The sequence below is a fragment of the Aegilops tauschii genome, chromosome 1, assembly GCF_002575655.3.
Source record: "Aegilops tauschii subsp. strangulata cultivar AL8/78 chromosome 1, Aet v6.0, whole genome shotgun sequence".
NCBI classification, from domain to species: domain Eukaryota; kingdom Viridiplantae; phylum Streptophyta; class Magnoliopsida; order Poales; family Poaceae; genus Aegilops; species Aegilops tauschii.
Window position 1 is genome coordinate 139,339,215 of NC_053035.3, and position 24,854 is coordinate 139,364,068.

General features: G+C 48.1%; 1 protein-coding gene across 1 annotated transcript in view; it reads right to left on the reverse strand.

Annotated features, from left to right (window-relative positions):
- The window catches only part of LOC141027842 (uncharacterized), a 104,958-nt gene extending 81,689 nt beyond the window's left edge, over positions 1-23,269 (reverse strand). Inside the window, exons 1-4 of the mRNA XM_073505368.1 lie at positions 23,091-23,269; positions 16,000-16,173; positions 15,696-15,915; positions 15,480-15,612 (exon numbers count right to left, since the gene is read on the reverse strand). Of these exons, the coding sequence (XP_073361469.1) occupies positions 15,480-15,612; positions 15,696-15,915; positions 16,000-16,173; positions 23,091-23,269 (706 nt within the window). The remainder of the gene's footprint in view (positions 1-15,479; positions 15,613-15,695; positions 15,916-15,999; positions 16,174-23,090) is intronic.
- Between the last annotated feature and the right edge of the window lie 1,585 nt (positions 23,270-24,854).

Consider the following 24,854-nt stretch of genomic DNA (forward strand, 5'->3'; position numbering starts at 1 on the left):
GGCCTCACCGCCCCCTACTACTCCCACCGCTGGCCAGGCCATCCCTCCACTCACCCACACCCCCTGTTATTCTGCGGCGACGGCGACCTCACACCGAAGCTAAACTAGTGAATCCTCGTACTCCTCTCCGCGTAGGCATCCACTGCCGCGTCTTCCCCTGCTCCGCGTCGTCCCCTTCCTAGGCCTCGCCGTTGTCCACCAACTTGGTGCTCTCGGTGCGGTGTGGTCAATGTGGTCAAGGAATGACTTCCATCGGGATAGTACTGTACGTGGAGAGGCTGACAGCTGGGTCCACGGCCGCAGCAAGGAAGTGCCTCCTTATTACGCGGAAGATAATGATTCCTCCACCTGACAGCAGGGACCCACCGGACAGGCCACCGTATTTCACAAAATAAAAGTTTCCCCTGACTATTGGGACCCACCAGCTACATCTTCGCACGCAAGGAAGTGTGTCCATATTACGGCCAAAAAAAATTGATTCGCCCCCTGACTGCTGGGACCCACCAGCTACATCTTCGCACGCAAGGAAGTGCCTGACAGTCAGGACCCACCTGGTCGAAGCATATGTAGCATTGTCATTCTGGTCGCGAACGTGTACGTACATACTGGTCAATCGGTCTGTCTGTAGGCTGCAGCAATGAACCGTGGCCGTGTAAGGAAGGGCACATGTCGTAGTAGAGGCGCACACGTAGCATGTACATGTACATACAGCCAGGGTGCAATAAAGTAAATACGGCCACGTACGTACATACGGGCGGGGTCTCAAACACCTACTCGTGCATACGTACGGCCAGGGCTCATGTACATGGCTGGGTCGGAACGGATACACTGCGTCGCCCTTTTCATGGGGAGCCAAATGAATGCGTCGTGTTCATCGGGAGCCAACAGAACACGTCGTGTTCATCGGGAGCCAACCGGCTTGGGCGGAACAGCCGATCAAAACGAGGCCTGGTGTACCGCAGAACGGAGGAAACAGCCTTGTGTTCAACCGGCCATGGTCGAAACGAGATCCTGTTCATTGGGAGGGGTCTGGCGTACCACAAAACGGAGGAAACAGACTTCTCTTGGACCTCCTACGGTTGAAACGGGGTCCTGTTGATCGGGAGGGGTGTGGCGTACCGCAAAACAGAGGAAACGGACTTGTGGTGGAGCGCTATGGTCGAAAAGGGGGTCCTGTTCATCGGGAGGAGTGTGGCGTACCGCAAAACGGGACTCCACAGGATACTGTTCATCTCCACCGTAGACCTCCTCCAGCCTCCACGGGCTACTGTTCATCCACCGTCGACCTCCTCCAGCCTCCACCTGCGGCTGTTCATCCACGGGCTCCTGTTCATCCAGCCTCCACCGCTCCTCCACCGGCTACTGTTCAACCAGCCCTCTCCACGGGGTCCTGTTCGACCACCCCTCCATGGGCTACTGTTCATCCAGCCCTCCACCGGCTACTGTTCAACCAGCCCTCCACGGGGTCATGTTCATCCACCCCCAACCAGCTCGATCGATCGGGGTCTTGTTCATCCAGCAGCAATACCACGGGGTCCTGTTCATCCAACCCCCCACCGGGAACTGTTCATCCAAACCCCCCCAACAACGCTCACTGTTCATCAAGGGAAGGAGGCAGCAGCGTTCGATCGACTTTAGTTAGCAGCAGTAGCGAAGGAATCACTCAGGTTCAGTTAATAGCAAGGGATCGATCGCTCGCGTTCAGTAACGTAGCTAGTGCAATCGCTCGAGTTTAGTTAGAGCCCAACGCCTTGCTCGGGTTCAGTTAGAGCGCAACGCCTAGCACTCACGCGCGCACGTGTATGAGAGAAACGCACAAACCTTCGTGCATCGCTCGGCCCCGACCACCCACCGTAACCGTGAACTCCTCGATATTTTCCTCGCCCTCGCTTCTACCATGGTTTTTTCTGTCATGGACGGCCCAAAGAATGTCATGTAGCTGCGTCTCCGGCCCGCCGAAGACGAAAAGCCCATTTTCTGTCATGATTTTTTGTCATAGAAGTAGGAGCCCACCACATCTATGATGATACCGGGTTTTGTCACAATTATCATCATAGAAGTGTCATAAGCATGACAGGAAAAATATTCGTTTGGCCCAAAATGTCACGGATGTGTCTTTTTTTTGTAGTGACAAAACTCAAGAGAAAACTCATGGCATCCATTAGTATAAGAAAATAAACCACCACTTTTCGCTACTGTAGTGAACTCATTACTTATTTATATTGGTGTAATATCTACTATATTCAAACTTCTCCATGGTTCATACCCCCCGATACTACCCATAGATTCATCAAAATAAGCAAAGAACACATAGAAAACAGAATCTGTCAAAAACAGAACAGTGTGTAGCAATCTGAAAACTTCAAATACTTCTGTAACTCCAACAATTCTGAAAAATTAGGACAACCTAGGGAATTTGTATATCAATTTTGTGTATAAAATTCTAATCAAAATCAAGCTTCTGTGATTTTTCAAAATTATTTTACTGGGCACAAAAGTTTATGTTTTTCAGCAAGATCAAATCAACTATCACTGTAAGCCATCCCAAAGGTCTTACTTGGCTCAAACATAAAAACACATCTAACCAGAGGCTAGATGACAAAATTATTGAAAAAGGAACAAAAAAACTCAAGAACAAAAATAAAATTGGGTTGCCTCCCAACAAGCGATATTGTTTAACGCCCCAGCTAGGCATTAATAATTTTAATGATGCTCACATGAAAGACAAGAATTGAAGCACAAAGAGAGCATCATATAGCATGTGACAAACACATCTAAGTCTACCATACTTCCTATGCATAGGCATCTTATAGGCAAAGAAATTGTCAAGGCAAGCAAAAACTAGCATATGCAAGGAACAAGAAAGAAACAATAGCAATCTCAACATAACAAGACGTAATTTAGTAACATGAAAATTTCTATAACCATATTTTCCTCTCTCATAATAATTACATGTAGGATCATAATCAAATTCAACAATATAACTATCATATAAAATATTATCAACATGATCCACATGCATGCAAAGTTGACACTCTTCCAAAATAGTGGGATTATCATCAAATAAAGTCCTGACCTCTCCAAACCCACTTTTATCAAAAATTTCATAAGACTTATCAATCTCCAAAGTAGTGGGATCATTATTTTCTAAAGTTTATACTCTTCCAAATCCACTTTCAATATTATAGCAAACATATTCATCATGAGGCTTAAATAAATTTTCAAGATCATAAGAAGCATTATCACCCCAATCATGATTATTGTAGTAAGTAGCGGACATAGCAAAACTAGCATCCCCAAGCTTGGGGTTTCGCATATTATTAGCACAATTGGCACTAATACAATTTATAATAACATCATTGCAATCATGTTTTTGATTCAAGGAACTATCAAGTATGGGTGCAATAGCAATAATCTTATGTTTAACATAAGGAACTATAGCAAAATCATCTCCATAAGTATTGGCTTCATGGCCATAAGAATATCAAGCATCATGTTCATCAAGGGATATTTCAATCAAATCAACGAAATCATAATTATCTATAGATTCATGTATATCATTATTTTCTTCCAAAGCAACGATCATTCTCTCAATAAATTCTTTGACATAGACATTATGAGCATAGTTTTTATAGCAACATTTAAGTATATCAAAATTTTCAGATTTGTAGAGACTAATATATACTTTTCAATCAAAGGAGCAACTTCATCAGCACCCTTAAAAGCAACAAATTCTTCAATTTGTTCCATATCATAGTAACTGTAAACACCCTTTTCATGGGAAGATAAGATTTCATTATCATTAACCTCACATAGGTAGGGAAGGCGTTTTTTAGGGTTCTTAGAGTAACAAGTAAAATCACAAAGTTCACAAAGATTCCAAGCATAACATTGCAAACAATTTATTTGATTCCATAAGAGTCTCCCCTTTTCAGACAACGGTGACGCACAAAATGAGCATGCTCATCTAAAGATTTTCCCACAACTAAACTAGTTGGGGTTTCAGCACGAGCACATCTAGATCGAAGATGATCCAAGTAGAAAACTTTAAGTGGATCCATATCAATAGATTTTTAGCAAGCGAAGATGCAAGAAAATAGAAGGCACATGGCAACAAGAGCAAAGATAGCAAATGAACAAAAGGGCATACGGAAAGAAGGAAAATAAAAAGGCAAATCTTTTTGCATTTTTCTGAAAATGTTTTAGAAGTGGGGGAGAGGAAAACGAGAGGCAAATGGCATTTAGTGTAATGCAAGAGATGAGATTTTATGATGGTTACTTGGTAGGCTTGACGTAGATCTCCCCGGCAACTGCGCCAGAAATTCTTCCTGCTACTTCTTGAGCTTGCGTTGGTTTTTCCCTTGAAGAGGAAAGGGTGATGCAGCAAAGTAGAGATAAGTATTTCTCTCCGTTAAGAACCAAGGTATCAATCCAGTAGGAGAAACGCGCGAGTACCCAATATATGCACCTACACAAACAATCAAACACTTGCACCCAACGCGAAAAGGGGTTGTCAATCCCTTCATGACCACTTGCAAAGGTGAGATCTGATAGAGACAGATATAAAATATTACTAAAACATAAAAGTAAATAAATTGCAGCAAGGTATTTTTGTTATTTTTCGTATATAGATCTGAAAATATATGAAGGAAAATAGACCCGGGGGCCATAGGTTTCACAAGAGGCTTCTCTCTTAAAGGCAAATAATACGGTGGTTCAACAAATTACTGTCGAGCAATTGATAGAAAAGTGCAAAGTTATGATGATATCCAAGGTAAGGATTATGAATTTAAGCATCACGTCCGTGTCAAGTAGACCAACTCCGGCCCGCATCTACTACTATTACTCCACACATCGACCGCTATCCAGCATGCATCTAGAGTATTAAGTTCATAAAGAACGGAGTAACGCCTTAAGTAAGATGACATGATGTAGAGGGATAAACTCAAGAAATATGATGAAAACCCCATCTTTTTACCCTTGATGGCAACAATACAATACATGTCTCGCCACCCCTACTTTGTCACTGGGAGAAATCACGCAAGATTGAACCCAAAACTAAGCACCTCTCGCATTGCAAGAAAAACCAATCTAGTTGTCCAAACCAAACTGATAATTCGAAGAGAAATACAAAGATATTAAATCATGCATATAAGAATTCAGAGAAGATTCAAATAATATTCATAGATAAGTTGATCATAAATTCACAATTCATCGATCTCGACAAACAAAATGCAAAAGAAGATTACATCGGATTGATCTCCAAGAACATCGAGGAGAACATGGAATTGAGAATCAAAGAGAGAGAAGAATCCATCTAGCTACTAGCTATGGACCCGTAGGTCTATGGTAAACTACTCATGTTTCATCGGAGGGGCAATAGGGTTGATGTAGATGCCCTCCGTGATCGAATCCCCCTCCGACAGGATGCCGGAAAAGGCTCCAAGATGGTATCTCACGGGAACAGAAGGTTACGGCGACGTAAAAGTATTTTGGTGGACGCTTCTAGTGGTTTGGGAATATTTGGGAATTTATAGGCTAAAGAATAGGGTTAGAGGAGCTCTGAGGGACTCACAAGGCAGGGGCGCCCCCTGGGGCGCGCCCTGTACCCTTGCCATCGCCTCGGGACTCTTCTGACTTGGTTTCCAAGTCCTACGTGTGTCTTCTGGTCCAAGAAAAATCATCGTAAAGTTTTATTCCGTTTGGACTCCGTTTGATATTCGTTTTCTGCGGAACTCAAAAATAAGGAAAAAAACAGAAACTGGCGCTGAGCTCTGTGTTAATAAGTTAATCCCAAAAATAATACAAAATAGCATATTAATGCATATAAAACATCCAAAACAGATAATATAATAGCATGGAACAATCAAAAATTATAGATACGTTGGAGACGTATCATAGAGATAAATCGAAATTGGTTGTTCTAAATACATGAGAAACAAATACAATTGCTATATTTCCAAGTTGTTAAGCATGCTTGGTTTGGTTAACTGTCTGATCTTCTATTAGGAGTATGTTATATTGTGCAATGTGGTGCTTAGTTAATGTTTGGTTCATTTGTTGTCGTGTTTAGTTAACTGCTTGGTTCAATTCTGCAATGCGATGTTCAATTGTCGTGGGTAGAATTTTGTATTGTTGTGCATGTGAGGAATAAATCAAATTTGGCTACACTTAATACATGAGAAACGTATATGATTGCTATATTTTCTAGTTCTTAATCATGCTTGCTTTGGATATATGTGTTTTCCATGTGGCTTGAATTAATCTGATGAATCTGCAATGTGCTTATTTTTCATCAACATATTTTACTGATAGCATGCGAACCCACTTAACCTGATCACTAACTACCTTATATATGTTGCAGGGAAACAATGAGAAGCACTTAGGTTTACAATCGAGGTTTGCACATGCATGGTCCTTTGTCTAATAGCACATTATTGTGCAATTGCAGGAACCATTTGAATATTTAGGTTTTTAACAATTTGGTCTTGCACATGTAGGTCCTACTGTTAGATGTTTTGACCCACTGTTCGATCATTTTTGCATATGGCGAAATGAGTTGTCCATGAATATCAGTCAAGTCAAGAAACTCAGAAGGATTGTTAGGATAAAGAAATTAACGACAAATAACAACAAGATCTTTGTCTGCACAATCAAGAAGACATCAGTTCACTACAGGATGGTACTAACTATTATACCTTGCATTTTTTATTCATTTGCCCCATTTCCAATATAGAGAATATATTTATGCACATCCTTGTTTTCAGGCATTTCCAAAACAGTTCACTCATGATTACCTCTCAAACCACCTCTATGGTTAGGAGGCGAGGAAGGTATTCATACAACACCCACAGTTCAATATTGAAGTGTTCCTGAAGAGAACGAAGGATGGACGGTCAATCATCCACAGGCACTGGCCTAAAGTTGCAAAGACCTTCAACATCAATGAAGGCTCAGTATTCGCCTTCCGCTTCAGCAGTTTTCCAGATGAGATTGATCTATCTATGTACCGTCTATGATGCTAATTTTGAAAGGTTATAGTGTTGCATGTGAAACTTGGTGCTGGTGCAGTTATGTAATGGGGTAGCTGAGTGCTGAAGCTATAAGATGTTGTAGTCTGATGTATTTCAATTATGAAATGCTGCTTCCTTAATATGAAAATGAAATATATTGTGTGCTTAATATGAAATGTCAATTAAATTAATAAATGGATTATTAATAATAGGACAATTATCCTGCTAATGGCCAATTGGCCTGCTAATTGGGTTTTTCTATTGCAAACGGTTATTGAGAAAACACCGTGGGCGATGACCTCTGGCAACGCACATAGTTTCTAGGAATAAACCGTGTTGGATCAATGAACAACCACACACGAGATCCTCTTGAAAACTGTTTGCGTTAGGCCACCTTGTCCAAACATTTACCACATAAATAGTGTGTGCAATGGACAGCCTTTGCCACACAGTTTTTTCTACGCACCGTGTGTGATGCATTCAATAGAAACGATAATTTTTTTAATATCGTCTGCAATGGCAACGCTATCACAAACGATTTAATGGGGAAATTTGTGTGTGATGTACCTGCGAATGGAAACATTTTCCTTGGAGTGACTGTGTGTGATGTATATACCAACGGAAACGTACTTCTTGGATTAACTGTGTGCGATGTACATACTAATGGAAACGTATTCCTTGGAATGACTGTGTGGAATGTACATATGAACGAAAACGTTTAGCCGGGACTGACTGTGTGGGATGTACTTACGGCCAGAAACGATTTGGCCTGTATAATTGTATTTTTTAGCACAACTGTATGTATAACCTATTTGATCGCTCGCCTGTCGCACACCACTTCACTTTGCTGAGCGTGTGTGACCGGAGGGCCTATCCCCGATGGTTTCTGGGATGTGTGGGAAGGACCCCCCTATCGCAGTCACTCACTTGGCGACGGTTCACAACACCGTCGCGGAAAGGGTTAAAACCCGTTTGTATAGCACCTCGTTGTACCAGTGTTTGTTCTTGGGTCGACAGATCATATCCCATGCTGCCAAAGGTGGATTTTTCTTTACTAGTTCTCTCCCTCTCCAAAAAAGGTGCCTTCTATATTTATCAATTTGCTCAATAATACCTTTATATAGGAGCATACAGCTCATGAGAAAAGTTGGCAGTGGGGAAAAGATAGCATTGACCATAAGTAGTCTCCCATCGTAGCTTAAATATTGAGAACATGTGGATAGCTTCTTCTGAATCCTCTCAATGAGATACATGAAGTGTTCCATTTTTGGTTTAGTAATGCTAAGAGGAGTTCCCATTTAGGTAAAAGGGAACTTTCCAATTGCGAGTTTCGTCCTAAACCCTAGCAAGGCAATCTGGACGGTCAGCGACCTTCCATTCAATGACCACGGGTATTTCAGCGACCACCAGAAGCTCAAGATGCTCGGGTGGTCGGAGGCTCGGAGCACATGTCATGGGAAGAGGGGATCAAGAAGACAGCAGACTGGTATGTCAAGCACGGCAACGAGTGGTTGGGCGTGTCGGTCGCGCTGCTGCCGCACCTTAGGAAAACTTCAACTCACCTCCATGACAAACTTTGATTCCAGTTAGTGGACTTATACTCCATTCGATTAACTAGGTATGTTCTTAAAACTTGCTACATTACTGCATTGTTACCAAGTTTATTGCCATCTAAATAGCACTCACTTATGTATAAGGCGGTGACGGCGCTCCTGGCGTCGTGTCCTTCTTGAAGGCATCGTCGTGAGAGCTATGCGGCGGTGGGCACCGCTTGGGTGCGTTGGCAGTTGCAGATGGCGTGCCCCTCTTCCTCCAGGTGGTAGCTGTTACGGGGAAACCCTAGGTCTGGGCAAGGTTTTAGATCCTGAGTGGACCCTTTTTCTCGAGGGGCGCCAGAATTTGTGGTTACCACGGTAACCACGAGATACCAAAAAAATGGGATGAAATTTAAAGTCAAATTTTGATTTCAAATTTTTTGAAGTTGATATAGATATGTATTTAACTCTTATGTATCACAAACCTTGCCCTGGAGTAGTGGCTGTTCAACCTGAGTTGCCACTTACTCAACTATCGCGAGTCCGACCTCTCGACGCTACAACATTTAGGTCGCATTTTTAAACTTTTGCATCCTCAAAAAGAAATTAAAAAGCATGAGGCAAGAGTCAAACCCGTGACTCGCTATTGAGGAAAGGATGCCTCTGCCACTAGGCCACGACCAGTTCTGTTGTTGCAGAAGAGATAGACTCTATTTAACTATAGTGTGAGCGTCTGAATTGAAAATTTTCAAAATATTCGAGAGTTTTTTGCTCGGTATGAGTGTTTCTCGAGGGGGAGCGGTAAACGTGGTAACTGTGTGAAATCCTAAAATTTCATTTGGTACCCAAAACGTTGGGTCTGGGTTTCCCGGATTAGATGATGACGGAGGGGTATCATTCTCCCTTCTGGGGGCATCGTCTTGGAGCAGTGATTCACTGGAGAGGCCAACAGGTGGAGCAGTGTTACATCAACTACATTCAAGACAGTGGGTCTCGGCAGCGTGCAACAGTGGAGTCTCAGAGTTGGACGCTGTTTGATCGACGCGCAGGCTGGTGGCGCTTTTCTGGTGTCGTGCTGACATTGACGGCAGATGGGACTGGCAAGATGTATGCAGTGATTCCTCCTGAAGACGGGATGGCGGAAGATGGTTGTGGTAGATCCTTCAGCATGCGCAGGCGGTGCATGTTATAGGACGCCTAGACCGGATGGTATTAAGACCTCTGGATTAGATTGTGTCTGTTATGCGGACAAGGCACATCTGTACTGGTGTAGGTGTAGGGACTTTGTTCGCCTAGAAGGGGGCTTCGGGGTTGATGCCTCGTCGGTAGACCTCGTGAGATTTTTTCTGGTGGGCAGCGCTTGCCTCGCACCGTAGTTTTATCTGCCGTGATTACCAGGAGAACTGTTTAAAACCTACTAGTAAATGTCACTATACTAGATGGTTCTCCCCTCCCCCCTCCCTCCTGGCGGCGACGGAGTTGGGCTCGCTCCCCCCTTCCCGTCTCCGGCGTCCCCGTGCCGCCCCCATGCGGCCTCGCCCTCGGCCCCTCCCCCCTCCCCGCCGGCCTCTCCTCGCTCAGTCCTGCGGGCTCCTATCCCCGCTAACAGGTTCTGGGCTCTTGGCTCTGAGGCCTCGGACTCCGATTCTGAATCGCCCCTTCCTCTCCTCGTCCGGCGCCTCCTCGCGGTGGGCTCGCTGCCCCAACTCCGGTGCGGCGCCGTAAGTCCGCGCCTGGTGGGCGTGGGCGTCCGGCCCCCGTTTCGATGGTCGTGGACGGCTGGTCGCATGTGTCGTGCGGGCGTCGTCGGGCTCCTCCGTCGTCCCCTGACCGTGGTATCCTTAGGCCGGGGCAGTGTGCTGAGCCGGCGTCGGAGCTTGGATCTCCTCCCTCTTCTCCGGCGTCCCCCTCCGTCTGTGCTCCGTGCGAGGGATCTGTGGTGGTCTCGCCGCCGCCGGCTGCCCTGCCTGTAACCCTAGATCCGGCGGCGCACCCTATGGTGGGTCCTGCGCCTGGGCTCCGGACTTCGGCATCGCTTGATGGGCATGTTGGGCTTGGGGCCCGCCTCGCCCTTGCTAGTGTTTCGGAGTTCCCTCCCCTCCCCGGTGTGGTTCTTGGGCCTCGGGTGGCCCAGGCCCACTCCCTCGCTCTCGCCCGGCCCAACCCATCGACCCCGGCCTGGCGCGGTCTGAGTATTATGGGTTCGGAAGGGTTCTCTCCCCCCATTTCTAGGGTTTCCAGTGTCTCTCTCCGACCTTCTTCGCCTCCGCTCCCCCATTCGCGTCTTCTCCAGATCTACCCCTCCCCCTCCCCTTTCTCTCTCGTTCGCATCCGTGGTTTCGATGGATCGCTCGCGCGGGTCCTCAAGCGAGGCCTTGTCCGGCCAAAAGTGGCGGCGGGATGGCTCGGCTGAGGGTGAGGTCAATCTGGAGTATGAGGCTTCCCTCCGCTCTAAGCTTAAGGCGGATCGTGGCCTTACCGGGGGGGTCGGCGGCGGAGCTTGGTGGCCCTCCTTCCCTTGGACCTGGCTCGGTGGCGGCCGGCCCTTCTGCTCCGGGCGTATCTGCGTCGCGCGCTTCGGACCCTTGGGAGGTGGCGGCAGCGGCGAGTCAGGCTGGCTCTGCTGGTCTGACCTCGCGTCCTCCTCCTCCTCGTGGTGTCCCGGCCTCGGCTCGGGCTCTGGTGTGGGCTCTGGCGGCCCCTGGAAGCAGGCCCGGTCGGTTCGGCCCTCGCGGCTCCTCTATGGCGCCGGACCGTCGCCCCTCCTCCGGCGGCCGTGGTTCTCCGCTGTGTCTGGGCCTGTCGGGGATGGTCTTCTTCCTCCGCCTCCTTCCGCTCCGGCGCACGCTCCTCCTCCTTCCCAAGTTGCTAATCCCACCCTCACCTACTTCGCGTGTCACCGTCCAGAGAACTTCTAATCTAGATGCCAAAACCCTCCCTTTTGTTTGATCTGCAGAGAGGACGGCCACCTAACTGTCGACTGTCAAAATCGCATCAAACCTCCTGCTTTGTGCACTATAGTCTCGGCCTTCCTGGATGCTCTTTCTTCGCTCTCGACCATGAGGTTCCACATGTGGTTCCGATCGCTGCTCTATCCAACTCCAGCATCATTACTGTCAAAGATAAGAAGATCTCTCCCTAGGTCCTTCTTGATGAACTTCGCCTATGGGATGATGGGGGGTGGGATTGGCAGATTCGCCAACTTTCTGAGTATGAGTTCGCCGCACTATTCCCCTCCAAAGAAAGCTTACGGATGATTTTGTCTTGCTCCAGCTTCACTCTGCCCCTAAACCAGCTAGTCGTTTCTGTCAAGGCAGCCTCCAACGGATCGAAAGTTATTTCCTCTTTGACTGATGTTTGGGTCTTAGTCGACGACGTTCCACCTCCGCTCCACTCCACTACCTTCCTCATGGCTTTCGGTTTTCTGATTGATAAACCTATCGAGGTCGACCCGGAGTCTCTGTGTGTCCTGGGCCCTGTCAAGCTGCGGGTATGGTGCGTTGATCCTCTCTGTATCAGCGGCTCCGTTGATGTCTTCCCATCCACTGGCGGGTTCCGCCTCAGGGTTCGGGTGGAGGGTGATGCGGCCCCGGTTTCACCCCCGCCCCCACCCCCTCAGCCTACCTCAGACGACGGCGATAAGGACAAGGACGGTGATGGCTTGCCGGATGATTCTAGCCATGGCACTGAGCAACATTTCACCCAATCGAAATGGGATGGGCTGACGTCTGAAGACCGCGATCTGCACAAGGAGAATGCCCCGGTGGGGGCGGGACCAAAGACTCGGTGGATGGCGTTGGTGGGGGGCTGCGACTTCTGGTGGACCTAGGGGCACCCCCTTCTCTAGTGTTTGCTCCAACCTCCCAGCCCGCCCTGCTTCCCCCCTCCCTCTCTGGTATTGAAGACATTCCCCCGTCCGGACCCGTGACCAAGAGAAAGAAGAAGCACTACAGGAATCAGCTATTTTGCCGTCTGCCACGGCGGATGGCAAAGGCACGAACGGCGGACGGCAAAAGGCTCCGGCAAAGTAGGCTACGGTAAACAGCTACTTTGCCGTCTGCTTTCTGGCGGCTGACGGCAAAGGCCCTTTGCCGTCTGCCGCGGACGGCAAAGAGGGCGGACGGCAATAATTGTGCCCTCAGTCCATTAAGTGCCTAAAGGCAGCCCTTTGCCGTCCGCCGCGGACGGCAAACTTTCTAGTGCCTTTGCTGTCTGCCATATGATGTCATCTACACGTCACTACATGGCAGGCCTTTGCCGTCCGCCGCTGACGGCAAACTCTTTGCCGTCTGCCACTGTAGGCAAACTGACCAAATGGGTCAGCTCCCGGGAAGCACAGCTGGATGCCATGTGGCTTCTTTGCCGTCCGCGGCAGACGGCAAAGGGTCCGTTGCCGTCGGTGGCAGACGGCAAAGAGCCTGCATATTGGGTCTTTTTTCTGTTTTTTATTAAATCCAACAATTTTCACAGAAAATATATATGGCATATATAGATATATTTCACAATGCAGAGTTCCATCACATAAGATATATATGACAACAATTTTCACAGCAAACATATAAGATATCCAACATGCATAGTTCCATCATACATAGTTCCATCACATAACTTCATCACATATGTTCCATCCAACTACCAACTTCCATCATACATAGCATAGTTCATCCAACTACCAAGGTACATGCATAGTTCAACGATACAAAAGAAACAGAGAAAGGGATAAGGAGCACTCCATCTATACAAGCTTTCGTCAAGTGAATGAAATCTGCAAAATGAAAAATAAGAAAGTTAGAAATAGGTGACTAGAATAAGAATACTAGAAGAAGAGTAGAACAAGAAGAAGACTAGAACAAGAAGAGTAGAACAAGAAGAAGACTAGAACAAGAAGAGTATGTCATTTATGAGCTAACTTACGTGAAATGGATCATATATGAGCTAACTAAGTTGAAATGGGTCGTTTATGAGCTAGCTAAGGTGAAATGGATCATTTATGAGCTAACTTAGTTGAAATGGGTCGTTTATGAGCTAACTAAGGTCAAATGGATCGTTTTTGAGGTAACTAAGGTGAAATGGATCGTTTTTTAGCTAACTAAGGTGAAATGGATCGTTTTTTAGCTAACTTAGGTGAAATGGATCATTTATGAGCTAATTTAGTTGAAATGGATCATTTTGAGCTAACTTAGGTGAAATGGATCATTTAAGAGCTAATTTAGGTGAAATGGATCTTTTTTAGCTAACTTGGTGAAATGGATCGTTTATGAGCTAAATTAGTTGAAATGGATCGTTTATGAGATAACCTAGGTAAGATGGGTCATTTTGGAGTTAACCTAGTTGAAATGGGTCATTTTAAAGCTAACGTAGGTAAAATGGACCATTTAGGAGCTAATCTAGGTAAAATGGGTCATTTTTTAGCTAACTTGGATGAACTGGATCATTTATAAGCTAACCTAGGTAAAATGGGTCATTTTAGAGCTAACTTAAGTAAAATGGATCGTCTATGAGCTAACTAAGCTAATTAAAGCTAAGTCTAGGTCTTTATGCATGTGTTAAGCAAAACACTAGATAAACTTACCAAGATCCAGGAGGTGTAGGAGCGGGGTGGCTCGTGTCGGTAGCTGGAGAAGGATCGTGCGATGCTTGTCTGGAGTTACGCTGCACCAAAGATCATTTCCAATGTCTTGTTAGCATGATGACACTCAAATGTTAAGACTAGCAAGTAATGTCCATTCAAATAAAACTCACCGTGGTCCCAGGAGCAATCACTGGCATCGGCGGAGCGGTCTGACCTGTCTTCTCGCACACAGACTGCACATTTGGTTTCGACGACTCAGTCATGCTAGTTAGTAATGAGACAAACACTACATGAATGTTTTGGCTAATCTGCAGAAGAAACTTACCACAAGGAGCTCGTACATGGCCCTTGCCTGCATGTCATTCCGTGCCCTCTCCTCCTCCATCATCTTTGTCGTCCTCTCCTCCAACTCCCGCTGCCTCTCCGCCGCCTCCGCCAGAAGTTTCTCCGTTCGATATCTCTCACTCTGTATAGCAGCCTGCAACACCACTCACATGACCATTTGTAATCATTGATGGAAGCGCACACAATGTAATGGAGAAAGATAACTGAGTATGTATCACTAACCTTGATGGCGAGTTGCACTGGCCGTTCACGAGGCCTTATCTCAGGAGTGGAGCTCGACTGGCGCGCCTTGATCTCCGGGAGAGTGCTAGGACAACGGATAAGTCCATCTCCAATGGCTATGGAGCCATGGGACCTCCCGCCACCAGATATCATCACCAGCTCTAGATCAATGGGACCCTGGCTCGGGTTAAAGTCCTCCCCTTTCCTCGCCTTCCCCTCATCTCTATATCTCACGAGCTTGTTGTGGGAGGAGATGTTGGTGAAGTTGTTTGCATCATCGAGGTCAGACTGAGAGAAAGCCTTGACTTTCTTGAAAGAGGCAGTGTGGGCCATGGCATACAGGTCGTACACCTCTGGCACCTTATCCACCTTATTATGGCGTGCCTGAAAGAGAGAAACAATGTAAATTAGTAATTAAAGGGCTCAAGCTAGCATGATGAATGAATTGCATGAATCATGAAGCAAACCACATACCCAGTTGCGCCCGAACTGATATAAGTTGGAGCTGCCTTGATGGTGTGGCACACCTTCCATTTGGGCACGTTTGTCCTTGGCCTCGTTGTGGAGGGCTAGCCATTCTTTTGAGCACCACTCATCGACCAACACCTCCCAACAATCCATCCGATCCGCACACCATCTCGGAGGTGCCTAAGTTAGCAAATAGAAACTTGTGCGCTACGGCTAAGAATTACTAAATGAAGGAACTTAAGTAGAAGGCCTTAAGAATTACCTTCATGTACTGCTCCTTACTCAGGAACTTATCGCGGCACGCCGGCTTGGTCTTCTTGATACCACGCAAGGCGTAGTAGTCTCGAACAGCCTGCACCCGAGCCTCGTGCCGTAAGTTCTGCAGTAGGCGCTTGCAGACGTTCTCGATAACATGTGCCGCGTCCTCCTCGTATCCCTCCTCACACCTGTAGAATGTCTGCAATCAAATGAGACAATATTGATTAGTACAATTAATAACTAGCTAGTTGAAGATTTTTAAATGTGTAAAGGAGAAATTACCCAGAACGTCCTGATCACCATGTCTGCCCTCGTGTCGCACACGACACCGTCGATAATGACATCCGGCGGGGCCGGGGCAGCCACGTAGTGCTCCCAGCTCAATCCAAGCTCTGGAAGCCGACCCTCACCAGGCAACGTGACAAACCCCGGGAAGTTTTGCCGGCAAAGAACTCCAAGGACGGAGTTGGGCCGGCGGACACTATGATGGTGGTCCCAACCCCTGCAGCCTGACAAGGCCAACGCATTAGTTATTTGAAGAAACGTGAATGCACAAGGTACAAAAATATTAAATGCACTTACGTACCTCTCCCCATCAGGGAAAATCAACCACCTCTGCTCGCGGGTCGCCGGCACGGACGGGAGCCGTGTAGCACCACGCTGGTAGACGGTGCCCCCCTCCTCCTCAAGATCAGTCGGCTCCCCGCCATCATCAGCATGGCCACTCGGCTCCTCGGGCTGATCCGGCCAGGTACCCCATCTGGACGTGTGCTCCTCCGGGGTCTCGTGGGCCGAAGGCCAGTCGACCCGAGGCTCGTGGGCCCAAGACCCGTGGACCGGAGGCTCGTGGACCGGAGTCCGTGTAGCCTCCTCCTCGGACGAGTCCACCCTAGCAGTCATGTGCTCGGGTGAAACAGCTGGGGGTGGCGGCGAGGAAGGCGCCGTAGCAGTCACCCTACCTCCTCTCCCGCGACCACATGCCCCACCTCCTCTCTTCCTACCTCGTCCCCTACTGGGCACCGCGGTCGACGAAGAAGGGCCCGGCGGTGTGGCCATACTGTCCAGCAACGCTCGGCGGAGAGGTGCGTCTGGAATGGAAGACCTCAGACCACGCGCGGACGAAGAAGGGGCCTTGGCGCGCTCCCGACCAGCACCCACCATCTTTCAACACCTGCCATGACAAACAGTAAACGAAATTAGTACAACATAAAAAAAAGACCGACATGAATAATAATATGTGTATCACTTAAGTGTATCATCATCAAGTACAACATTAAAAAATTTAATACCTGACACTACTTATAATCTCGATCAGTATCATCAATAAATGCATAATCATCATCATCACTATAATCAATGACGGGCTCATAGGGTTCAGTGGCATCAACATGTGCAAGGCCACCTTGACGTAATCGGTCAAGCAATGACAGGTCATCCATAGCAGTAACCTCTTCTTGTTCCTGCTCTTCTTGGTCCTCCTCTGGGGTGATGTCGGATTCACTGTCGCTGTCTACTTCAATGTTTTGGGGTGAAGTATAGCGGTTCTTGAAACGCTTTTTGGAAAGACGTGTCTCTTGGAAGAATTCTCCTTCATATGTGTTTGGGTTAATGTGAGGTTCATAATCCTCTTCCTTTGGGGGAGATAGTCTAGCACGTAGCGGCACTTCATAAATGACATCCCAACCTTTCAGATTTGGATTAGTTTGGCAGGCCCATGGTAGATAGAATACTTGGGTCGCCTGTTGAGCCGTAATATAGACATCAGGAACATCTAAATGGGTGCTTTGGTTGATTTCAACTAGCCCTATATGTTCATGAGTCCTTCTAGTCTCCTTCGGCTGAAACCAATAACATTTGAAGACTACGACATTCGGTGGGTTTTCACCATAGAATAGAAGTTCATAAATTGCTTCAACTCTCCCATAATACTCGGTACCTCCTTCGCCGATAGCAGATACACAACAATTTGTAGACTTTCGGTCGGCCATAGATAGCTCTTTGCCATAGGTACGAAAGCGATACCCGTTGATGTCGTATTTGTCAAATGAACGGACCTTATAGTCAAAACCATTAGCGACTTGTCTCAATTCGGTGTCCATAGACTCTGAATTAGCCTACAAGTTTAATTTGAGAGGATTTTTGCATTACGCACAAATTAGCGAATGAAACCGGGATAGCCGCCTACAAATTAGCCTACAAGTCTAATAGAAATTACCGTTTGTTTGAACCAAGAGATGAAACCGGGATAGCCGCCTCCTTGCTTTGCGAGAAGCTCATACTCTTCGACAGAATCCTTTTGGATCACCGCTCCATACGAGAATAAGGCGACGTATCGACTGTATGAAATATCCAAGAATAAGAGCAGTTCAAAGGAAATAGAAGTTGCGAAACTATGTACCAAGAACTTACTCGATGTACGGCCGCACTTCTATCAGGTTGTTGAAGATATACAACGAAATGGTCCGCCATTGTTCATTATCCAAAGATAATGGATTTGAAACACTGGCTGGTGCGAGATTCCCTTTGAATAGGCTGAGGTTTGATCCACCCTTTTTAGGGTCGTCAGCATTGTACCGAGGCTTCGGATTATGCAAATGACGATTTTTGGCTTCGTAGTGTGCTGTCACGAAGTTTGCCGCCTCCTCGGTGATGAATGCCTCAGCCATCGATGCTTCAATTCTACGTTTATCTTTACATTTTTGTCAAAGCGTCTTCTGCATCCTCTCAGTTGGGTAGCACCAACGATTTTGCACGGGCCCCCCCCAATCTTGCCTCGGTCGGGAGATGCAAAATCAAATGTTGCATTGGATTAAAGAAGCCCGGTGGAAAGATCTTCTCTAACTTGCAGATCAACTCCGGCGCCAACTCTTCCATTTCTTCTAGCACGCCAGGCGATAGTTCTTTCGCACAAAGAACATGGAAGAAATAGCTGAGTTCTGCCAGTACTAGCCATTCATCCTCAGGGATGAAGCCACGCAACATCACCGGCATTACCCGCTCAATCCATATGTGCCAATCATGACTCTTGAGACCAAATATCTTCAATTTATCAAGACTGGCTCCCCTCTGTAGATTCGCTGCATACCCATCAGGGAACATCAACTGCATTTTCACCCACAAGATAATTTCCCTCATAGCTGGCCTTCCAAGATTGAACCATGCCTTTGGCTTCGTCCAGTTCTGCTTTCCTTTCGGTTCTTTCATGTTTTGTAACGGCCTATCACATAGCGCCTCCAGATCGACTCTAGCCTTAGTATTATCCTTTGACTTCCCATCTATGCCGAACAATGTACCAAAAAGTGCCTCGGCGATATTCTTCTCAGTGTGCATCATGTCGATGTTGTGTGGGCAAAGGAGGTCTTTGAAGTAAGGCAGATCCCATAAGCATGTTTTGTGAGTCCAGGCGTGCCTAGAATTATACCCCTTGAAGTACCCTGGACGCTCTGGATCTGGCTCGAGAGCGTTTAACTGATCCAGGGTCTGTTGGCCTGTCAATGCAGGTGGTGCAGAGTTTTTGACAACTATACCTCTGATGAAGTTCTTCTTGTCTTTCCTGAACTTATGGCGAGGATTCAGGAACTGTCTATGCATGTCGAAGCAAGAAAACTTGCGACCGGCCTGAAGCCAACGAAACTCAAGAGCTCCCTTGCATGTGGGGCACGGGAACCTTCCATGCACACACCAGCCAACGAATAGCGCATACGCCGGCAAGTCATGCGTCGAGTACATGTACCAGACACGCATTATGAAGTTCCGTTTGCTATAGGCGTCGTATGTCTTGAACCCATTATCCCAGGCTTCTTGCAATTCGTCCTTAAGCGGATGCATGTACACATTCATATTTTTCCCCGGATAGTTGGGCCCTGGAATTATCAACGTCAGGAAAATGTTCTTTCTTTGCAGAATCTGTCCGGGGGGGAGATTGAGTGGAAAGACAAATACGGGCCAACAACTGTATTGGGCTGCTGTCATACCAAACACACTGAACCCATCCGTGCTGATGCCGACTCGAGGATGCCTCGGATCTGCCGCTTTGTCACCATGTAATTCATCAAAAAAATTCCATGCAACACCATCCGATGTGTGTACAATCATCAGATTCCCATCTGCATCTAGTTCGGTTCTTTTGCCCGTTTTGTGCCATGTCATCTGTCTGGCCGTCTCTTCGACCATGAAAAGACGTTGAAGTCTTGGTACGATTGGCATATACCGAAGAACACTAACGAGGATTTTGGTCTGTGTCTTCTCACCCATACCGTTGTCTACCACAACATACCTGGAAGACTTGCAAATGGTACAATAGTTCAAGTCCGCATAGTCAAGCCTAAACAAGGCACATCCTTTCTCACAGGCATGTATCTTATCATAGGGCATCTTCAGTGCACGGAGGATTTTGTCCGACTGGTACAGGTTTGCAGGCATTACATGGCTTTGGGTAGAAAGCGTCCAAATACTGTCATCATTGCATCGTAGCATTATCTGCCCAAGTTGAACTGAGCCTTCAGAGCCATTACTTGTGAGATGGCATCCAACTGACAAAGCTCAGTGTGCTCATGGAGCGGACGTTTTGAAGACTCCAACATTTCATTGAAGGCCTTTGCAGATTCCTCCATCTCCTCGTCCGAATCCCGAGCATCATCGAAGTCTTGCACCATGTTTTCCATCCCGGTACCATGCTCGTCGGTGCGATGACGATCCACCTCAGCTCGGTCACGTTGGGCAGACTCACCATGAAATGTCCACACCGTATAATCGGGCGTAAAACCACTCTTCTGCAGGTGTTTGCCCATTTCAGCCTCTGTCCTCTTTTCCCAATTGCCGCACCGTAAACAGGGGCACCAGGTTTTCCTCTGGCCATTTGCAAATGCGGCTCGCACAAACCCCTTGGTTTTTGTGAACCATTTAGTGCTCCATTTGTTCTGACCAGTGTGACCGGTGTACATCCACGCACGATCACTCATCTTGACTTTCAGAGCTACTAGACACACAACAAATATATATATATATATATATATATATATATAATTCACCATGTATATATTCATCACTTGATCTACTTTGTCAATTTTATTACGCCCATGCAACCTACACTCTAATAGGTAATGATAGGTCCTAACCCACCCGAGTATGTTTAGATTGGGTTCATTTTCCCATGCTATGCTCCGGATCCTACGCAAAATTTCGGCAGCACCTCCCCGCTGTTCTCCTGATACACGTCTCTGCAATAAACAGAGAGGATGTGTACCCGGAGAACAACAGGGGAGGCACTGACGAAATTTATGCGTCGGATCCGGAGCAAAGCATATGGGAAAACGAACCCAATCTAAACATACTCGGGCTGTCCATGGATAGCGTTGGACAATTCGAAAGAATCAAGGTTATAAATATGCAAATGCATGCATATTTATAACTATGACGCTTTCGAACGGGAGACACATATTGGTTACGCATACTGATGATTCAAGACACATATATAGCTAGCTATCAAGTTTCATCGGAATAGATCAAATAATTAATGGGGGAGGAGGACATGTCATTTGTGCTCACCCACGAACGAAGGGGCAGAGCTCGTCAAACGCACGGCGAGGTCGTCGAACACCAAACCTCGCAGCGATGAAACAACTGCACATTTAAAACTACCCGATCAACACAATTATATATGATGTTTTTCATAACAAAATCGAAAGATATATGACCTAACTAATAATTCACAAATATATGACCCCGTCGGCTTCTGGAAGGCCAAAGAACACCTTTTCGGGAGGTGTCGGGGGTCGGGGTGTCGTGTCGGTCTCCGGGTGCCGTGTCGGGGTCGGGGTCGGGGTCTCGGTGTCGGGGTGTCGGGTCGGGGTCGGGGTGCCGTGTTGGTGTCGGGGTCGGGGTGTTGGGTCAGGCTCGGGGTCGGGGTCTCGGGGTCTCGGGGTTGGGGTCTAGGGGTCGGGGTGTCGTGTCGGGGTGCCGGGTCGGGGTCGGGGTGCCGTGTCGGGTCGGGGTTTTTTCCTCTTTTTTCCTTTTCTTCTTCTTCCTATTCTTCCTTTTCTTCCTTTTCTTCCTTTTTTTCCTTCTTCTTCTTCTTCTTCTTCCTCCTTTCCTTTTTCCTCTTCTTCTTCTCCTCCTCTCCTCTTTTTTCTTCTTCTTCTTCCTCTTCTTCTTTTTTCTTCTCCTCCTCCTCTTCTTCTTCTTCTTCCTTTCCTTTTTCCTCTTCTTCTTCTCCTCCTCTCCTCTTTTTTCTTCTTCTTCTTCTTCCTCTTCTTCTTTTTTCTTCTCCTCCTCCTCCTCTTCTTCTTCCTTTCCTTTTTCCTCTTCTTCTTCTCCTCCTCTCCTCTTTTTCTCTTCTTCTTCTTCTTTCCTCAAACTAAACTAAACCTAAAACTAAAACTAAACCTAAAACTAAAACTAAAACTAAATCTAAAATAAAACTAAAACTAAAAAGGAAAAAAATAGAAAAAAAGGAGGGGGGCTCACCTGGGGCAGGGCCGGTGGAGGAGGAGGCCGGTGGAGGAGGGGGCGGGGCGGTGGAGGAGGTGGCCGGTGGAGGATGTGGCCGGGGCGCGGGGGCGGCCTGGGGCGGGGGGGCGGGCCAGGGGCGGTGGGGCGCGGGGCGGCGGGGGGCCGGGGCGGGGGGTGACGGGGCGCTGGGGCGGCGGGGGGCCGGGGCGGTGGGGCGACAGGGCGGCGGGGGCGACGGGGCGGCGGGGGGCGACGGCGCCGGGCGGCAGTGGCGACGGGGCGGGGGCCGGTGGGGCGGCGGGGTGGTGGTGCGATCGGGCGGCTGCGAGTGGTGGGGGCGGCGGCGCGCGGCGGGCGGCGGCGGCGGCGGTGGGGTGGGAAGTGGTGGCTGGGCTCGGCGAGGAGAGAACAGAGTAACGGGCGGGGGGTACGGGCCGTTAGGTAGTGTCCTCTTTGCCGTCCGCCACTCTTTGCCGTCCGCCCTTTTGCCTCTTTGCTGTCTGCTGGCAGACGGCAAAGAGGTGGGCCGTTAAGTATTTTCCAAACGGGCGGGGGGGGGGGGGTGGGGGCCACCTCTCTCTTTGCCGTCTGCCAGCGGACGGCAAAGATTCTTTGCCGTCAGCTGGCGGACGGCAAAGAGCTCGCAGATGGCAAAGAGCTTCTTTGCCGTCTGCCATTTCTTTGTCGTCTGCTTTTGGGTAGCTGATGGCAAAGAGCTTCTTTGCCGTCAGCTAGCAGACGGCAAAGAGCTGGCAGATGGCAAATTAGCTGATTCCAGTAGTGAAGAAGTCATCCGTCAAGAAGTTCTCAGCTCGAGCAGGGCCTCTGGTGATTCCAAGCAGTTTGCGGCGGGGCTATGCCGCAGGCTTGATGCTGATATGGGCGCGGCCTCGGGCCCTTCGTCGGCGGCGGCTTCCCCGTCTCGCGCTCGCCCTGCGTCGGTGCGCTCTCCTGCTTCCACGGCCCGCAAGAGCGGGTGCATCTCCAACAGTGGCGAGCGGGTGGCTGATCGGGCGGCGCAGCATGCTGCGGCCAGAGACCTGCCTCTTTCAGGTACCCCCTAAGGTTCTCCAACTCCCCCCATACCCACTTCTTCTCCTGTTAGTCTAGTCCTTTCGTCGCAGTCCAATGCTCATCTTTTGCGCATCTTAGAGGATGTAGGCATTTCTTGCGATCCTAGTTTTGGGTCTCCTTCTTCGTTATTGGATATTATTCAGGCTAATGAACTGGCACAGGTTGATATTGCTAGGGCCAAGGAGGTCGCCTCTAGCGTTGACGCCCCACTGGTTGTGGACGGTGGGGTCGGGGGAGGATCTGAAAGGGTTCAGGTTCCCTCCGTTGCGCCTCAGCGCGGGGCTGGCAAATGCTCTAAATCCTGCATTGCCCTGCAGGTCAAGTCTTCGCATTAAAAACCTCTCTCATAGATGAAGGCCTTATTCTGGAATATTAGGGGTTTCGGCACTAGGGGCGCAGGGACCAACTTAAAGATCTTCTCCGCTCTGAGAACATAGACATCATTGGCCTTGTTGATACGCTTAAACCTTCCTTCTCCCCGAACGAACTCGCTGCTGTGGCTAGGACCGATAGGTTCGACTGGAATCATTTGCCGTCTTCGGGTCACTCGGGTGGCATTCTTCTTGGCACTAAAAGAGATATGTTCGATTTTGCTGCCTTTGATTATGGTATTTTTTGGGCCAGTACTGTTGTTTCTCACCGCTCCCTCAGTATGCTCTTGGAAGTTATGGTTCTTTATGGCCCCGCTGGTCACTCTCTCTCTCTCTCTCTCAGATCTTCTTGGATGAAATTCTGAATAAGATAGAGTCATGTGACCTCCCTCTGCTTATTGGTGGCGACTTTAACTTGATGCGATCCCCTCTGGATAAAAGTTCGCCTAAATTTTCTTGGCCGCTCGCTGATGCGTTTAATGCTTTTATTAGGGACTCTGCTATCCGCGAAATTCCTAGGGTTGGTGCCCGATACACCTGCACGAACCACCAAACGGCTGCCATCCGTTCTGTTCTTGATCGTGTTTTTATATGCCCCAGGTGGGACGCTCTGCTTCCTCGGGCCTCCCTGCGGGCCTTGCCCATCGTGGGGTCTAACCACGCGCCCTTGATTCTTGATGATGGGGTTCACTCTGTTTCTTCTTCGCGATTTCAGTTCGATGCGTCTTGGCTCCTGGTGGATGGTTTTGCTGACCTGATTGCGAATAAGATTTCTTCTTTTCTCTCTTTGACTCGGCGTTCTTTTGGTCCAATGGATGACTCGCATCAATGCTCCTACTACCTTCGTAAATTTCTGCGTGGGTGGGCCATGAACCATGTTGCCGAGTCAAGGCGTGACAAGGCTCGGATTGTTGCCCAAATCGGCTCTTTGGATGCTCGCGCAGACGGCGCTGACCTTTATCCCTCTGAATGGCAGGCTAGGTATGATTTAGAAGAGGCACTGGTGGCCTTGCACCGGCAAGAGGAAGTGTATTGGAAGCAAAGGGGCACTATTAACTGGACTCTAAAAGGCGACTCCCCTACTGCGTACTTCTTCGCCATAGCCAACGGCGGGCGCTGCCGTTGCCTGATCGATAGTTTGCTTATTAATAACGTTAGGGTTTCTGACCCCTCCCAGATTATGTCTCACGTGGTCAACTTCTTCTCCTCTCTGCTCTCTGCTAAGCCTGAGGTAGGCTTTAGGCTGGCCAACTCTTTCTGGGCATCTCAGGATCAGGTTTCGAGTGATGATAACGAGGCCTTACTGATTCCCCTTTCTGATGACGAGATTTTTGATACGATCCGCTCAGCCAACTCAAACGCGGCATCAGGTCCCGATGGTTTCTCTATTCACTTCTTCAGACATTTCTGGCCTCAGCTGCGGGGTCTGGTCCATGCTATCATTCAAGGCTTTTGGTTAGGCACCGTTGACATCTCTCGGCTAAACTATGTAGTGCTCACTCTCATCCCTAAAGTCAAAGGTGCTGACTTAATCACTCAGTTCAGA